The sequence below is a fragment of the Sitophilus oryzae genome, unplaced genomic scaffold, assembly GCF_002938485.1.
Source record: "Sitophilus oryzae breed Bouriz unplaced genomic scaffold, Soryzae_2.0 scaffold_1716_pilon_pilon, whole genome shotgun sequence".
Taxonomy (NCBI): domain Eukaryota; kingdom Metazoa; phylum Arthropoda; class Insecta; order Coleoptera; family Curculionidae; genus Sitophilus; species Sitophilus oryzae.
The window spans coordinates 1,567,508-1,580,739 of record NW_022146409.1 but is presented as its reverse complement, the minus strand read 5'-3'; the positions used below and the strand labels follow the sequence as shown (position 1 = coordinate 1,580,739).

Genomic DNA, 13,232 nt, shown 5'->3' with positions numbered 1-13,232 from the left:
ATGGCTTGGGTGACTATTGTCGTAATGTCATATTGACGTTGCGTTTTTTGCATATGAGTTCATTAATTAACCTAGCAGATTTTGTTAAACTTTCTCGAACGTAATCTTTAGATGACACTGGATAATTTTTTTACAATAACCCTAACATGTACTGGCGCAACTCGCATTTGAAATTAAATCATAAACAACTTTGGTCTTTGATGCTGTCATTTATTTTAAAAGAGTAAAAAAGTATCAGTGCAAAGAAGCAATATGTTGCAAAATAAATATAAAGTCTGAGTAGACCAATATCTTACTTTCTACAAGTTAGAAACCAAATTACAATTTTTTTCCAACCGTAGAACTTTTTCTGAAGTTCGTGAGTATTAAAAATGTATCTACTTTTCGCCAGAGATTTATTTTTCCCATATATCTGAGAAATATATAAATTTTTTGGTGGAGTTGCCTTACTTTTTTTAGGTAAAAAAGTTGCTATATATAAGAACGAAAAGAGCATTTTCTACAGCATTACTTTTACTTGAAAAGAATTGGAAGATAAATTTAACCAAAAAGTTTATATTTTTATTTATTAAAGTTTTATCAATAGATACGAAAATAATTTGTTTTTTTGTTGTATATGTACCCACAGTTTAATTGTTTTTGTATTTGTTTAAAAAAAAAAGTCCAACGGAATACCCAGCTAGGTCTTCTACAGGGTCCGGCAACAGTGCGTCGGGCATCTGTAGCTCCTAGAATAAAAAACTTTTTCTCACACTTTTTTGACCCACCCTATAGAAGTTTACATATTTTCCTGAAATACATCCTAGTACATACTTTAGGTTTGCACTTAAACAAAATTCTCAAGTTTTTTATTCTAGGAGCTACAGATGCCCGACGCACTATTGCCGGACCCTGTATAAACTGTCTAAGGGCTCATCTTGTTCATAAGCAAGCCTTTCTACTGGTTGATAGTCGGACATGGATACATGTCCTGCAACTTCTTCAGTGGCTCACTGTTAAGAGTCCATTTCACTAGGCCGAAAAAGTAGCAAAATAAGCGTTCGGCATTTAACGTTTTATGCAAAACTGGCTAGGTATTTTTACACAAATGAAGAAAGAAATTAAAGATAAAGGATTATACTATATGCGTATTGTAGCACATTTTTAGATAACATCTTTATTTTTAAGATTCTGATGAGCAAACATCAACAAAACATTCCTTATGTTTGGACTAAATTTTCTCGAAAATAAAGACGTAATTTAAAATTACGTTACAATGCGGAAATAGATTGAAGTTTTGTGATTACAGTGATATATAACTTATATAGTTTTGTAACAAACTGCTCGCTATTTTATGGCAAAGGCCGAAGCTCTGCAAAACTTAATCAAGCCTTAGTCAAAACACGTGTGTTTGGAATTCTGGGTGCGGCTGAACACCACAGGACCAGGCTAAGCCTTATGCAGATATCTGAAATATAATATATATTTCCTTCGGCTAAACACTCGCTTTACCCGACCCCTGAGAGCGACCCAAACAGTACAGTGTAATAGATTTTCAAAGTCTGAAGCTGCTAAGGTCACGAAGGTCTTAGAACATTATAACGATTAAGTATAAGCGATACCAATTAACTTTTAGATACGTAATCGAGGACGCGACTTTTAAATTCATTGTTGCCAACCATTTACATATTCGGCGTCGGGCTGAGTAACTGGAATTTAAATTTCCCGCTGAGCATTCAGGTAGTAGCTCTGCTGTAAAGAAGTCAAGTAATGATATATAAAAGACCAACCCCAGAGTTCCCAACTGCCAAGGGAGTACGACCGGGAGACACGATATCTCCAAAACTGTTTACAGCAACACTAGAAGCAATCTTCCGTCAACTGGACTGGACCAACAAAGGATTAAAATTAGATGGAGAATATCTCAACCATCTAAGATTCACTGACTACATTAGCCAAAATTGCCATAGCCCTGAAGACCTACAAGCACAAATTAACGAACTAAATACAGCCAGCAATAAAGTGGGTCTCAAAATAAACTTAGCAAAAACTAAAGTAACGTACAATGAACTAGTTGGCAGAAAAGGCATTCTAATAAATTACACAACATTGGAAATAGTAGAAGAATAAATAAATTTGGGACAACTAATACACAGCTCCGGATCCCTACTACCAGAAATCAACAGAAGAATTGAGTTAGCATGGAGTACTTATGAAAGAAATTCAATCATATTCAAATTTAGAATGCCACTTTGTTTAAAGAAGGAAACATTTGACCAGTAATGACCTATGCATGCGAAACCTAGATACTTAAAACGGACATCATAAGGAAACTGCAGGTCGCACAACGCTCAATGGAACGAAACATGCTAGAAATAACCAAGAAAGACCGTAAAAGAATAGAGTGGATACGACAAAAGATCCAGGTAGTAGATGTTATCCGCAGAGTCAAATCCCTCAAGTGGCAATGGGCAGGACATCTGGCAAGAAGGACGGACAACAGATGGACTACAAAAATCACAACATGGTACCTACGAAGAATTAAGAGACTTAGAGGAAGACCAAACCTGAGATGGAACCATGATATTAGGAAATTAGCATGGGTAACTTGGGCCCGCATATCCAACAATAGACAACAATGAGTCCAACTACAAAGAGAGTATCTACATATGTGAGAGAGGCTACACCATACTTGGAAATGGTAGAATAAGTTGAAAGTGATAATTATGATGATTCTGCTATCCGGGATTGAGACGATTCCAACAAATAAGAAATTATTAAAATCGGTCCAGCCGTTCTCGAGATACAAATGGTGTAACTAAGCCGACTTTGTTTAATATATTTATACTATTATTGTTCAAAACAAAAGGAGGTCGATTGTGACTCGATTAATAAGTAGAAAAATGTGTTTTTTTAAATGCAATAAGTAAATATGAATTTATCGATTTTTAAGATTAAAAGACTCTGTATTGAATTTCTCACTGTTCCACGTGCCATCAAATAAAGTATTTGCAAGCCTTTGACACTCTAAAGATGGGATTTTTCAAATATTTATATTTCCTCGTTTGTTACTCTTTCCGGCTTAAATTATCAACTCACTTCCCACCAGCTTTTTTATTCCAGTAAATCGAATTTCCTCTTTTCAATTATCCTTCTTTTTACTACTTTGAATTGCTCTCTTCTCAATTGACTACTTGAAAGCTCGAAGGGATGTTTTTGAATATAAAATGATTATTTTTTAAATTACCAGAGAAATATCTCTGATAAAAGGATTGATTTCACTGTAATTTTTGGATTTGTTTTTAATTTGTGTACATTTTAGATTCAATTGACTTTTTAATGCTCATTAGTAAAGATAGGAATTTGAGATTTAAAAAAAGCAGATACTGCTTCATTTTTCTTGATGATAATAAATAAATACTTACTTATTAACCTATTTTAGGCAAATTAAATAAAATTAAACTGTTATAAATTTAAATAAAGTCCATAAACTAATGTCGATTTTGAAAATAGCTACTAACTGTGACTAGCAAATTGCAATGGCGACACCAGCCATCTTGATTGCCATTTTATTGAAAAATCTTTTTTTATTCAAAATCTGAGCCAGATAGGTATAGGAAACCCTAATATAGTTTGAAAGGGCATTTAAATCTGCTTCGACTTATTTTAAAAAATACATAGTTATTGTATTTTGAAATAACGAAGTTTTTGTGTAAATTTTTGATACAAGCAATTTTTGATACCCCTGTATACATTAAAAGGAATCAATAAAATTTTTTTATTAAAGATTATTTCTCTGGCTTCAAAATCAGCACAAGAACTGACTCTGAAAAGTAATGTACAGGGTGTTGACAAACTTTTTTATTATAGCATGCATATTTAAATATCTTTAAATATCTCAAAAATCAAAGCATTTAAACATATTAAACCCTTATAATAAATGCCTTATTTTATGCCCAAGAATCCAAAAATGAAATAAAATACCGGGTGTTCCATAAGAAAAAATATAACTTTGGTGTGGATCTTAGTTCTGACTGAGGTTCTGACACACCCTGTACATTTGAAAATAATTTTAAATTATGCACATTGTCTCTCTACATATACTCACAAAAAAATTTGTTTCTACATCTTTCCGTTTTCGTATAATCAACCGAGGCGAATGAGGTGCGCCACCCTGTATATCCAATTTATTTTTTTCCATAGCAACTGTTAAAATTGTCTTATATCTATCAAAAATAGTAGATACAATAGTATTTTAACCGCAAGAGTAGATTAAATATGATACTTTAACAGCGAGGATAGGTTAGAAACTTTATTTCTTCTTGCACGTTTTTTAATTGCTTCCATTTTTGAAAATTTTTGTATTCCTTTTCATAAGTTATTCGGGATTTAAATGAAAGTAGTTTGGATATGGCGTTTGTCGCCTCAGCCTGAATATCTGTTGGTAATTTACTTATTTCGTTTTGAGCCATCTCTGGCTCCAATTCAATCGCAGCAATCGACTCGAAAGAGAATTAAAAAATATTGACTCAAAACTGACAACCAAAGAGACAGCTTTATTTACTTGTCAAATTACATAGAAACCAACGCCAACCCAGCACAATATTTTTTCTTCTCTTCTTATTACGCCCTCTCCTGTCGAAGGTTGGCGATCCAAATGGCAATTGTGTCTCTGGAAACTGCAGCCCGGTAGATTTCCGCAGACGAGCGTTTAAACCATCTCCTTAAATCTTTTAGCCATGAATTCTGGCGTCTTCCTACTGATCTTTTCCCCTACACTTTGCCCTCTAAATATATTTTTTCTACTCGTAATAAATTCCTTGACATAATAATTTTTCAATATTTTTTAAAACGTAACTCGCTAGGGAAAAAATATTGTTTTATACACACGACGATAAAATTGTATTATCGTCACCAGAAATTAATTCATTAATCTTTTCGGTCGACGCGACGATAAAATACCATTTTATCGTCTTGTATAAAAATAACTATTAATTTCTTATAACCGCAAATAATAAATATTATCATTTCATTATCGTCCTGAAATAATTCACCCTTGAACACATATTTTTTCGTTTTCATCGTATCGGAATTCTCATTTTCCCTTTTCAATTTGCTGAAACTAGTGGAAAAAAATGTCTCCATAAAAGCCGACACCCTGAAAATTCCCTCTTTACTGTCAGACCTTCTTCCCTACGCCAACTGCGACCCTCATTTCGACTTAAGATTATTACAATTTCAAACTTTTTTATGAAAAGGGGCGTAAAAAAGCCAAAGTCATCTAGCGAATTGGGGTTGGTCTGTCTGCGAACTTTACTTTGTGATTTGTTCCTTTTTTTAATTACTTTTTATCAAGTAGATGTCGTCACCTCTAGAAACGCTAATTTGGTGGTTTTGACTTCGTTGAGTCAATAAATGTTATTAAAATTTATTAAAAAATATATTTCTGATAAAATAAAACCAGTTTATATAATTACTTAACAACAATAGTACCTATATTTGATACCAATTAAACTTTTAGTTACGTAATCGAGGGCGCGATTTTTCAATTCATTGTTGCCAACCATGGCACCATATTCATTGTCGGGCTGACTAACTAGAATTTAAATATTTCCCTCTCTGCTTTTCGTTGGTCAGATCGAGGGTTACAGCAAAGTCGGCCTGACGATGGAGAAAAATCTCCGAAACCGGTCGTCGAATGGCTGTTCCCTTCGGTCTGATGAACTTAATGCAGAGAATAAGCATATACATATGTAGGGTTTTTTGGCCCCCTTTTCCGCTACTCGTATTTTTTGTTCATTTATTATATATACCCTACCTAAACCTTCTTAGCTCCATCTACGGTAACGTGGATGAAGCAAGCATGTTTGTCCAGTAGGCAGCTGGTTTTGAATTTTGGCGGTACGATGGGGATGCAGGTGGTAACTCTGCTGTAAAAAATGCCAAGTTGCCACGTTTATTTATTTATTTACTGACATTGCCATTCGTTTTGACACTTTAGTTACGAGTTTTTGGTTTAAATAAATAGTGTTGATATGTGATACTTTGAACTTAAAAAAATTTACCAGTAGGCCTTGCAGTCGAATATTGTTCTTTTTAGAACCTCTTTTAGTGCGAAGTGTACAAGATAGCTTAATAACCGTAAAAAACTCATCGCAACTTTATTAGAATATTTTGAACGGGAAATCGATAGTAATGGCCCTTTATGTCCGTTAAGTGCTCTTAAAAAGGTGAGTTTTGTTGATGTAAATAATATCTGTTTCTTCTAATTCTTCTTGCACAGCCGGGCTCGATCCAGTGCTGCACAGAGGCCGCTTCTAGGGTTTTTTCATGCTTTGCGATCTTACCCAGTGTCTTCCTGCCGCTGTTCTGACGTCATCGACCCATCTCTTTTTTGGTCGGCCCACACTTTTTGTTGTTCCCCTAGGTCTCCATAGAATGACTTTTTGAGGCCATCCGTCTGGATCCTGACTTGCCACATGTCCGATAGTCCGATCCATTGCCACTTCAGACTTGCCACTCTTTTAACTACCTCTGTTAGTTTTGTTTTTTTGACACATGTGGGTGTTCCGTATTTTTTCCCTCATGGTGACTCCTAACATGATACTTTCCATGGCTCTTTGTGCAACTCGTAGTTGTTCTGCTGTTTTTTGAATAATTGCCACAGTCTCTAGGCCATACGTAAGCACAGGTAGAATGCAGCTCGTAAGCCATTTTCTTTAGGTTGATGGGCACCTTTTTATCCTTGAAAATATCGCTCATATTTCCAAATGCTACCCATGTCAAATGGATCCTGCGTTTGATCTCCGTAGTTTGGTTCTCTTTACCCAGCTTTTTTTTATTACCTAAATATACAGGGTGGTCCGAACTGTATTCCGGAAACTTCGGCAGCATATTCTGCAGATAAAAATAAGTAAAAAAGGTCGTATAAATGTAGGTCCTAAAATGCTTAGTTTCGGAAATACAAGGTGTAGAAATTTCATTTTTATTTCGACTTTTTCCAAATAATTTATGAAGTAACGTCAATATTCGGATGAAAATTGGCACCTGGGAGTTTTTTGATACGAGATATTTGATTTTGATGTCAATATGACTCCTACTTGTAGAGGGCGCCACCAACATATTTTTAACTGGTTTGAAGAGTAATAACTTTTCGTCCGTACCTGTATAAAACTAGTGAGTCGAGAAAAAATATACATTTACGCAGTTTTTAACGTAAAAAATGTCTCTTGGTAAAAATCGCTACGACTAATGGTTCTCGAGATATTTGGAATCGAAATTATCAATACCTGTCATCAATGATATAAATTAAACATGGTTGACTAAATAGTTATTAGACTGAAATCACAAATTTTAAATGTTTTCGTGTCAAAAATTCAACAGAAACTGTTTTATCATCATTTTTTCACAGAAAAGTTTATGATTAATTTAAAAAAAATAAAATTTCCCAAATTTATTATTTCAGTCAAGTAACTATTTACTCAACGTGTTTATTTTTTGTCAATAATGACATGTATTGACTATTTTCATTCTAAATATCTTGAAAACGGTTGCTTGTAGCGATTTTTACCAAGATACATTTTTTACGTAAAAAAAACATGAAAATGTATATTTTTTCACTCCACAGGTCTGGACGAAAAGTTATTACTCTTCAAAACAGTTAAAACACATGTAGGTGGCGCCCTCTACAAGTAGGAGTCATATTGACATCAAAATCAAATTTCTCATGTCAAAAAGACTCCCAGACACCAATTTTCATCCAAATATTGACGTTACTTCAGAAATTATTTGGAAAAAATCGAAATAAAAATAAAACTTCTACACCCTGTATCTCCGAAACTAAGCATTTTATGATATACATTTATACGAACTTTTTTACTAATTTTTATCTGCAGGATGTGCTGCCGAAGTTTCCGGAATACAGTCCGGACCACCCTGTATATAACGGTCTACGTCTTCAATAACAATGTTGTCTACGGTAATGTTATGGCTATTGTTGCTCATTATCTTACTATTCGCCAAGTTCATTTTAACGCCAATTTTATGGGATTGGTCATTTGGCTCCTTTAGCATGGTGTTCAGTTCTTGAATTTCGGTGCTCAGCAAGACAATATCGTCTGCGAACCTATGATGGCTAAGGTATACCCCATTGATGTTTAGACTTCTATTTTCCCATTCTAATTTCTTTACATTTTCCAGTGCCAGTGTAAATAAGTTGGGAGAGATGCAGCTGTAAATGACCAGGTTTCGATGCTGTCAAAGGCTTTTTGGTAGTCTACAAAGGCCAAATGTACAACCAGTATAACAATAAAACCAATATAACTGTTTATATATTTATAATTAATTTATTTTTGTTCCCTAAAACAATTTGGATTAAAAGATAATATGTAAAACTGGCCATCGCTGTGCCGGTCAAGCTTAATCACGTGACTAAAAGTTTATTTGATTTGAGCTATATATATATATATATATATATATATATATATATATATATATATATATATATATATATATATATATATATATATATATATATATATATATATATATATATAGAAATAGTAGTACTTCTACTGTTCTTAAAGAACGTATTAATAGACATATTAGTGATTTTAAATTATGTAAACGTAGTTGTGCATTATCAGAACATGTGATTGATACACTACATAATATTGATTTTAAAAATGCAAAAATTTTGGATACTGAATTTAATACTAATAAAAGACTTTTTCTTGAAATGGTAGAAATTTACATTAATGATAATTGTATTAATAAAAGAAAAGATATTGAGGATCTTAGTAATATATCTTTCTTACTCCATTTTATTAAAAATAAAAATAATATTTAAAATTTGATTTTTTCTCTATTTTTATTTGTAACTTGTGATTAACCTTATATGTTTTTTACGTGTTTTTTTATTAATAATTAAATTTACCTTTCTATGTCAAAATAATTTTTAGTAATGTCAGAAATCATGAATATTTAAGAAGATTTTAACTTTTATACAAAATTTTAGTTCCTTTCTTCCATATAGAAATTGATATATTTTTCTATTTTTATAATTAAACTTTTTACACGTAAGTTTATATAATATTATATTATATTCAGTTGACTTTTGTGATGTTTTAGCCTTGAAAAAGGAAATATATTTTCCGAAAGCTCGGCGTTTGTAATAAATTGTTTAATTTTTTGCCTCTAGACCGCTATCCCCAAGAATTTTCTTCTTAGTTTTGGTTATATATATATATATATATATATATATATATATATATATATATATATATATATATATATATATATATATATATATATATATATATATATATATATATATATATTAGTTTATTTTGGTTTCATGGTTTCATTGCTTTATTTGAATTGGTAGTCTAAAGTCCTAATGATTTAATGGTTTAGAGATAGAGAAATGCTTTACAAACTTGCAAATTTCGTTAGTTAGGCAAGCTGACCGTTAAGATTAACTATTAAGACAAATACTTGGGTATGTGTAAGTTTAATACACACTAAAACTCCTATCACCCCAATCAGCGGCCTATGGCGTCTTTAAGTCGTATAATAAAGATGAGTTTATATTTGAACCAGTTTTGGAGAACAAATAATTAAATAAATATAGTCTAATTGAGAAAGAGATATCCAAGTGTTGAATTTAAGGTTGTTGTTCTTTAAAAGGTTGTTGCTCTCAAAGAAATGAAAATAAGAGGTTTTATTATTCGTCAAGTTTACAAAAAAGACAGAACAAGAAACACATGTATTTAGTAAGATAATCTCTATTAAATGCTGAATTCGGACCAACACGACAAAATAGAAACATAAGATCGAGAAACAAAAACAACACAAACCTAAAACCGGCAACAATAATATTTTTACAACAAGACTAAACTAAAACAACTATGAGAAAACTTCTCTAGCACTGTAGATAGTATTAAATATTGATATTGGGAATTTTGAAGTAGTGATCTATTAATAAGTATCTATGTGGCATTTTGACCAAGAACAAGAAATATTTGTACATCTGATGATAGCAGCCAGTATTTTTATCATTCTCTGTTCATTTAAGAAATTGAGATTTTAACAATGCAGATGAGTAATTCATCCTCGGCGACCAACAATTATTGTTGGTTTACGTAACATTGATTTACGTTGGTATCGTTGGTTACGAGCATAAAGACTGAGCAGGGAATAATTGCCCTCCTAAAATAAAATAAACCTTGTTGACCTAACAGATTTTAAATAATTTATAGAAAGGTTATTACTGTAACAAAAGGAATATCAATAACATTGGAAATTTGACAGCATGTGATTGGTATCACAGCATAATGTAGCTGATGAACCTGTTTGTCTTTAACTTACCACTAAATATGAAAAGAAAACCTTAACCTATTGATCTTTGCAAAAGTCTCCGAATTTGAAAACAAAACCAAAATTAGATAAATAAAACAAAAATATAGCAGAAATTTATTGGATTTGTTACCACATTGTCGTGAAACATCAACGTTTATGTCGTGTCGTTGATTTTATCTCCAAACCATCAAACATATAATAGAAGAATGTCGCCATTGATCATACCAAGGTCGCCCTTATGATTTCCTGATTGCAATGCCGGAAACAATAGAATATATAAAATATCTAGATGATTGTAATTTCCTTTATGTTTATTACATATTATTTTTCAAGGTGTCGAAATGCCATGCGCTAAATAAATACATTTTGTCTGCTTGGACAAATTCTAGCTGATTTTATTATTAATAGATATTAAATCAATAATGTATTCTTCTTTCAGGGTGGCAAGGACCTCCATCTCTACGTCACCATGTCCAACGGCGCCCTCGCCACCAAAACCGAGGTCTACGTCAACATCCTCAACTCCTCCTCACCATACAAACCTCCCGTTAACAGACCTCCCTTCCCCAACTCCGGAGTGTTCAGTCCGTTTGGAGGTTTCAATCCACGGCCTCAAAACACTCCACCAGGCAAACCATCCAACATGCCTCCTGACGATTTGCCTTACTACAACAACCCTCCGGCTCACATAGCGAACAATCCACCACCAATGCCGACTAGGCCCAGGTTCCAGGAGAAAACATATCCTGATAGACCGAAGAAGCCTGGAAGGAACCAGACGTTGGACGGGAATGGTGTCGATGGGTCCAGCAATAATTTGTACGAGACTACGTCAAAGGAAGCTGATAAGGATAAGAAAAAAGATGAAAAGGTTTGTTTATTAATTCTGGATAAATATAATCTTATAGTAGATTATGGACTTTACGTGAATTGTCTTATATTCGCGATCTTAATTCTCAAAAAAACTATGACGCTGTTTTTTTTTATTTGAATGTATTCATTTTGATGATATAGCAATAACATTTTTTTTGTTAAGTTGAATATTTGTTGCTGTTGGCTATAAGTTACATTCCAACACTATTATATCTATAATAGTAGCCTATATCATAATATAGGTATACTGAATAGTTATTGAAATATGACCATTTTAACCCTCGGGCAGGCGCGTACTTATTTTTAAAGTATTCTGTAATTTAAATTATTTTATTGTAAAATTTACCATGCTAACTAGTAACATGTAAAATTTTCATATATACAGTACGTCTGTCCGTTCTGTAGATACGGGGTATCCGTGAGAGAGGAAACGATATAATAAGTTTATAATCATCTGCTGATGATGCTAACATGGTTAGCGAAACGCGCGTCCAGTGTAAAAGTAAAAGTGTGTTGGTGTATTGTGGTGATTTAGTGTTTTTATTTTGCTTTTTAACACTTAAAACTTACTAAACATATTATAAAAAACGGAACCAAACGAAACATTTTTAGTAACAAAAAAAATATATAATTTTGCCAACTCACAAGAACTAAATCATACCGAATATATTAAACATCCTCTCCACTATGCGGAAAACTCTTAGAAACAGGTCAAGGTCGCATTTCATCGCCCAACTTTGTAGCGTTGCGGTTTATTTCCAGTTGTCTTGACCCACTTCGGTTTGCCTCGACTTACTTTCGGTTCTTAAAAGCGCCTAATAACTATCCGTGAGGAGGGCGTGGAGAGATTTTTTTGGCCTTTCTTGTTGCCTCGTTCAATTTTGTTTCGTTTTGAGCTATTCCCAAAACGTGGCGGTATCTGTACCCAAGGCAAAGGACTTTTTTCATAAATCTCAGTGAAATAAGTAAACCTAGATGTTTCTAAAATAGCTGGTGTTACGATATTTCGTTAATTATATCTCGTTTTATGTTGATATGTATTCCACAAAATTAAGATTTGAACACGCGTTTATAATATGTATAGTAGATATTTAAGAACAAAACTTTTTACTTAAACTGCAGGAGTATATTTACAATATTTTTATGATTTAATTTTATTATAATGAATTAGTATGGAGTAGTAGAGTAGTATTGCTTGATGTGTAATACTGGTAAGATTATCAATATATCGATATTAATCGAAAATTTTTGATTGTCTCGCTGTCAACAAAAGTATGGTCCACGGACATTTTTTAAAAGCAATGATTCTTTATTGTTATTAAGAGAAATCTATAAACGATACTTTTATTAGCACCCAGCATGGTTTGATATAAATTCATTCAACTAGTATTTATTATGCAGGGATTTAGACAATTAAAACTAAGAAAACAAAACCAAATTCGTATTTCCTCGGGTATTTCAATAATATTTTAGACTGTTAAATTTAGGAAGGGGAATTAAAGTTGTTCCCTTTTTATCTTTGTAGGTTTCAGAAGAAGAAACCAACGCAAATAGTCTGGACCCCACAGATTCTCCTGTAAAGTCACCAGAACTAGGAGGAGCCTTGATACCAATTCTAGCTGTATGCGCAATATTTTTCACGATTGGTGTTGTAGCAGTTGTCTTTAGAAAGAGAATCAATTTAGGAAAGTCAGATGAGAAAAAAGATGACATGGTGAGTTTGAAAACATATTTTTATTGTTATTTTATAGTATTTTAGGTTATCTATTAATAAATCGGTATCTGTTTAGTGTAATTACTTGCAGTGCGAAAGGTAATTGAATATTTTTCAGCAGTCATGCATGTTTTTCATTAATATATGTTGTTTGTCTAGAAAATGTCATACTCTACCTAAATTTATACAATAATTTATTAATTATTTTACAAGGTGCTCATAAAAGTGTTTTTTTTTTCAATAAAAAGGGGCCGTCCTCTGCCGGAGACACTGAGACCTTTGAGGCCTATTGTGTTTGTCCCCTTTC

The 13,232-nt window shown here is 32.7% G+C and overlaps 1 protein-coding gene across 1 annotated transcript in view; it reads left to right on the top strand.

Moving 5' to 3' along the window:
* Positions 1 to 13,232, top strand: part of LOC115881324 (tyrosine kinase receptor Cad96Ca) — a 98,126-nt gene that overhangs the window by 34,324 nt on the left and 50,570 nt on the right. Inside the window, exons 3-4 of the mRNA XM_030898759.1 lie at positions 10,778 to 11,209; positions 12,737 to 12,925. Coding sequence (XP_030754619.1) covers positions 10,778 to 11,209; positions 12,737 to 12,925 — 621 coding nt within the window. The remainder of the gene's footprint in view (positions 1 to 10,777; positions 11,210 to 12,736; positions 12,926 to 13,232) is intronic.